This window comes from Cynocephalus volans, chromosome 6, assembly GCF_027409185.1.
Source record: "Cynocephalus volans isolate mCynVol1 chromosome 6, mCynVol1.pri, whole genome shotgun sequence".
NCBI classification, from domain to species: domain Eukaryota; kingdom Metazoa; phylum Chordata; class Mammalia; order Dermoptera; family Cynocephalidae; genus Cynocephalus; species Cynocephalus volans.
The window spans coordinates 26,262,644-26,268,643 of record NC_084465.1 but is presented as its reverse complement, the minus strand read 5'-3'; the positions used below and the strand labels follow the sequence as shown (position 1 = coordinate 26,268,643).

Here is a 6,000-nt window from a genome sequence, read left to right as displayed (position 1 = left end):
CTGAGACGTAGCTTATACGGGGACTTGGCTTATACAGCCAGTCCGACTGAAAGACAAATAAAACACAGGAATTTCTCATTCTTACATTTAAGCTTTGACTCCTCCCCTGGGTCCCCTCATTTCCCCCCCAGCGAGTCCTTTGTGTGTGTCAACAGTCCGGGAATGGGATCTCAGTCTGCAAAGCTGACCGAACACTGTATTGCCCCCAAATATGTGTATTATGTAGATATCCGGGTTCTGATTGCAACGTTTACGGGAAAGCTTGAACGCTAACCGTCCCTGGAGTACCGGCCGCCGCGGGGAGCCTTTCCGCAGGCGTGGCCTCGCTCACTCGGCCTTCGATTGGGCCGCCTGACCCCGCAGGAATCGCGGCGCCGCGGGCTTTGCTCAGCGCGGTGGAGGCGATTGTTGAGCGGCTGCTTCTGCCTTCCTCTGCCCCCACTTTTTTTTATCCATAGCTATGGTTACCACGTCTCTCTCCGCCTCCCTCCGCCGACTAAGAAGACCACTGGCCATTGGCTGCCTGTCACCAAGGCGCTCAGTGATTGGGCGCCGGGGGGGCGCGGGCTCTCCCCCTTCACCGGTCTCCCGGGTCTCTTGAGGAGCCCAGGAAGGAGGCTCCGCTGGTGTTGCCCTGTCGCGGGCTGCCGGGACCGAGCTGCGGCAGTCGTTAGCGGGTCATGTCGGCCGCCCAGGGCTGGGACAGGAACCGCCGGAGGGGAGGAGGTGCCGCCGGCGGTGGCGGCGGAGGTAGCGGGGCCGGCGGGGGCAGTGGGGGCAGCGGGGGTCGGGGGACTGGCCAGCTCAACCGCTTCGTGCAACTCTCCGGGCGGCCGCACCTGCCAGGTGAGTCGCGGGACTGGGTCCGGAGAGCTTGCTGGCGCGGCGGGAAGGTGACTGCTACCTCTTCTTTTCTCCCTGGCTTTCTTTTCCTTAGGACGAGGAAAGGCAGGCCCCACGCATAGCACAGGGACTGGGGATCAGAGAAAGGGAAGGTGTCTTTGAGGTCAGGGAGGGAGCAGGAGCACAGCGAAGAAAAGTGTTATCGCTCTCTTGGAAGCTCTGTGCTGAGAGTTGTGTTTTCTTTTCAAAGGAGAGGCTGCTGTCTCATGGACATTCCCAAATGTTCCCAGTCTTACTCGGTTCCTAGTCTCTCCCGCAGCTTGATTTTGTAAAAGAAAGACGTTGGCGCCTAGCTGCGGGAAGTTATTTCAAAAAGAGTGCTAAATTACGAAGAGAAGAGGGAAGAGTATTCCAAAGGGTGATTTTGTAAAAAAATCCCCGAGTGTGTAAGAGTTAGACATTCTAAAACGGAATTAAGGGGCGGGGTGGGGGATGGGGAGGGGTCGGGGGGTGTCGTTGGTTGGGGAGTGTATGGGAAAGAGATCCAAGAGAATTAGGGAAAACTAATTGAATTATGATATTTTGGAATGCCCAGAGACAGAACGGATAATGGTATCCAGATTTTAAGGGGAGAAAATGACGATCAAGAATATACTTAGTGACAAAATTATCCTGTGTCTACAATGTAAAAACAGCCGACTGAGAATTGGAAAAATGGACCATATGCAATTACTTCACGTTTTGGCTTACGATCCTTGAGTTCAGATGCCTTAAAAAACAAATTAAAATCAGGTCGATATGTGTGAATTTTGAAAAGGTACATTTGTTAAGTGAATATTCAGTCTAGTAGAAGGAAGGGAGGGAATTAATGCACAGAATATCAAATATATTGGGAAAGCTTTTTACTAGGAAGAACTATCAGGAATGATATGTTAATTATTCACCATGTTTTTTGTGAATAATGTTGGAGTTGATTATATCAGTGATATATTTGTTTAGCCGATGAGTTTTGAGAACATGATGGTTTTTGAATTGTGTTTACATCAGTGCCTGATACTTATACTTCTAGATAGTCAAAAATTATTATTTGATTAATTCGAAGATAACAAAGGGAATTTTGTACATTCGAAGAGACAATTGCTTATGTTTGTGATAAGGTTATTGATGTGTGCTAGAAATGAACATTAATCTCTATATATGAGCCATTAAAATTAAATTGAGGCATTTGTAAGTAGTCAAATATATAATATACCAGGAATTGGGTTAGAGATGATAGTATCAGGCTAGGCATCCTAGAATTGCTAAATATGTTATTGTTAACATGAAAAAGAAAAAAGAACTGTTTTTTCTTCCCCCAAATTAATAACAAAAACTTAGACTTTTGTGTATTGACAGCTTAGAAGATAAATCTCTTAGCAAGGACTATCATCAGTTTGCCCTCTACTACTGCAATATTTAGGTCTTTGATCATGGATTAATTATTATACCATGGGCTTCATGTAGGTATTCCCAGACTCCCAGAACCTGGTTGGTGCACTTCCTCACTGCCACCACCTGATGGCAGTGTAAGCCATGATTTCTGATAAACTGTGGGGTTATTTCTGCATTCCCTTAGCACACAAGGCCAAGACCAGCCATGTGTCTAGAGGTAAAGATAAACGTGTCTAAACTGAAAATTTGTGAAGTGGGGTCATCATCTTTCTGCTTCCTTCTCCCCTGGACTGACACTTCATTCCTCCTTCCCCATCCTGTCTTTCCCTCACTCTCAAAATTGGGAAACATCTCATATCTCAATATATACTTTGAAATTCTTTCATACCAGTTCTTCCCCAGGTATCACATTTTAAGCCTTGCTTTCTAGGTTCTGTTTTTAGATATTTAAATGTCTAGGCCTGTTTTATGGCTGACACTGGAGGTAAAACTTTTTTTTTTTTTAAGTGTACTATTGCTAACTTTCTCTCTCTCTTGACCGCTAATCCCATTTTCTATTTTTCATCCTTCTCTGCCAAGGGTTCCGTGGGCTGAGTACCCATGACCGTTTCTTATTTTTCACATCGCGACCCTCCATCCAGCTCTCAGTGAAACAGAACAGCACAATGTGGTCTTCTTGGAAAGTTCTCTCTCTTTCTGTGATAGCATCCTTTTCCATTCAGTTATGCAAACCTGAAACTTGGTCATTTTCCTTAACATTTTCTTCTCCCTTGCACTTTAGGTGTGATCAGGCACCAAGTCCTGTTGATTTCACATCTGTCCTAACTCTAGTCCGTGCTGCCGTCATTCTTCACTTAGGTCTCCTGCAGTAGCTTTCTAAGCAGTCTTTGTGCTTCTAGTCTTGTCCTCCAATTCATATAGCACACTTATCTTTTGCAAGCACAAATCTGTTCTTTTTTCTGTCTACAACCTTTTACTGGCTTTTCATTGCTTTTATGATAAGGCAAAAATCCTTAATGTGGCCTAAAAGGCACCACATGATCTGTTTCCAGTTAATCCTACATTATGTTCTCTTGTTCTTTGATCTTTTTCCACCTCCTTGGATGTATCATGCTCCCTCCTGCCATAGGACCATTGCATGTGCTGTTCCATCATCCAGGAAACTTCTTATTTTAACTCTCTTCTATTGGATCCTAACTTGATCATACTGTTTTTTCAGGGACGTGTTCCCTGGCCTTTCTGACTTGGTCTCTTTGTATTCACACTCATAGCATCATGCGGTTCTCCTTGGGCATACTTATCATTTGTGTGTGATTCCTTGATATACACGATTTGATACTCTTGAGATATATATATGAGGGTACTTCAAAAAGTTTACGGAAAGATTCATATTATCTTTCAGTTCTATTTTTCCATGAACTTTTTGAAGTACCTTCGTATATTTCTAAAAGATGTATATGCACACATATACATAAATATACACCACACTCATGTACATATATATTTAAAAATTCTAAATTAATACATTGGCATTATGTGTAAGACATTATTGTCTAGTGAATTTGATTGATTAGTGTGGTTCAATCCCCTAAAGCCCCACTGATGCTGGACAAATGGATAAAATCAAGTTCTTAAACATTTAAAGTAGTGGACTAGATGCTGCATCCATTGTGACAGCACAAATGCTATTTTGTGAAACCCTGTTCGAGCAGCTTGCGTTTCCGCTGTTTTCTAAACTACAGCAGTGATTATGTGTTTGTCTCATAGGCCAAGAAATTCATACCTTCTTAGTCCTGGATTTTCAGTAACTCGTAATCTTTATACACCCAGTAAAGAATAGGGAACAGTGATTTTAGTAGAAAAATATGCAGAATAGAGCTCAGGAGCAAGGGAATCCTGGGGGTAATGGGATCTAAGTTGCTGTTGTGATGTAACTGTGTGTTTCATTAAATACCACGTATTAGCTGGGAAAACAGTTAAACATTGCTGCTGACATAGGACCTGGAAAACTGACCAAGAAAGAGGAGGAAAATGTAACAATTGGTAAAGCTGGGTAAACATAATACTGACGTCTGTTTTTTTTGGCGGCTGGCCGGTTTGGGGATCCGAACCCTTGACCCTGGTGTTACCAACACCATGCTCTAACCAGCTGAACTAACCAGCCAGCCAGGTATTGAGGTCTTAAAGTATTGATGTCTTAAATAAGTGATACGTGTAAAATTCAAATGGTACAAAAGAGCATATGGTAAAAGACAAGTTTTCCTTCTACTTTGACCCCCAGCTAATTGGTTTCCTTTCCTAGAAGCAACCGGTGATAGATTTCTTGTATATTTTTTTCCAGAAGAGGGGTGTGTGTGTATGTGTGAGTGCGTGCGTGTGTGTGTGTGTGTGTGTGTGTGTGTGTGTGGAGAGAGAGAGAGAGAGAGAGAGAGATGGTAGCATTCCTTTGTTTGGATGGGCATTTAAAATGTTTACAAAATGTTTACAGTCTTGCTAACACAAATAGTGATACAATTGATATCCCTGTACTTAATGTAATTTTGCACATGAGAATGAATCTGTCTTTAGGATAAATTCCTATAAGTTCAATTGATGAGTCAAAGGATATAGACTATTTAAACTTTGATCGATACTGTCAAATTGCCCTTATAGAGGTTGTACCAGTTTATGTTCCACTGTCCATGTGGCTTCTTTGTTCCCTTGGTAGCAGAGTGGGTTATCAGACTTTTTTTTAATTGTCAATTTAATAGGAATATTTTTCTTTATACATCTTCTCAATATGTGTAGGAGCCATATTTGTTTCCTTTATCTGTAGTATCTGTTCATATGTTTTGTTCATCTGTTTATATTTTTTGTTCATTTTTCTATTGGGATGTTTCATACTGTGTGTAGGAACTTGGTGCTTTAAGGAAATTAGTTTTAGTCTTTGACATATGTTGCAGATATTTTTCACAATTTTTTGTTTGTCTTTTGACCTTATTTATGGTATATTTTTTCAGCAGAAATTAAAAAAATATGTTGTAGTTACATTTATCAACCTTTTTTTGGATTCTAGGTTTTGTGTCATAAGAAAGGCCTTCCCTATTTCAATATCTTTTCTAATTAAAATTAAGATGAGTATTCTTGTGTTTTCTCCTGATACGATTATAATTTTATTTTTAAGTTGATTGAGCTTATCCATACAAAATATAAAAGTTAGTAAAGTATTGCAGTAGGAATCCATCTTTACTTTTCTTCCAGGTGGCTACCCATTTATCATGGTATCCTTTATTAAGTTGTCTACCTTTTCCCTACTGATTTAAAATGTTGTTGTCTATTGGTATACTTAGTTCCTACATATAGTTTGGGGTTATTACTGCATTTTTATTCTTTCATTGATCAGTTTACCTTTTTATACCTAATGACCTCATTCTTTGGTTATCGTCCTCCCCTGATCTACTTTCTAGGGTTTTCCTTATTTATTTTTCCATTAAACTTAAAATTAGCTAACCAAGTCCTCCTCCTTCATCCTGTTGGTATTTTCCCATTGGTTTTGCATTATATTTATTGATTGATTTAGAGAAATTGACATTTTTTTGAGTTTAAGAACAGGGTCTCTATTCATTTCTTCTGTTCAAGAACAGGATATATATTCATTTCTTGTTCAAGTCTTCTTTTGCATCCCTCAGTAACATTTTAAAGCTTTTTTCATATTCACCTTTCACATTTCTTGTTAAGTTTATTCCT

At 40.8% G+C, this 6,000-nt stretch overlaps 1 protein-coding gene across 3 annotated transcripts in view; it reads left to right on the top strand.

Moving 5' to 3' along the window:
* Positions 1-586: 586 nt before the first annotated feature.
* KLHDC10 (kelch domain containing 10) overlaps positions 587-6,000 on the top strand; it is a 56,067-nt gene continuing 50,653 nt past the window's right edge. For 2 of the 3 annotated variants that reach the window (XM_063100048.1, XM_063100050.1), the window contains exon 1: positions 587-846. In XM_063100048.1, coding sequence (XP_062956118.1) covers positions 681-846 — 166 coding nt within the window. In that variant the 5' untranslated portion in view covers positions 587-680. The remainder of the gene's footprint in view (positions 847-6,000) is intronic. The other variant, XM_063100049.1, reaches the window with a different exon arrangement.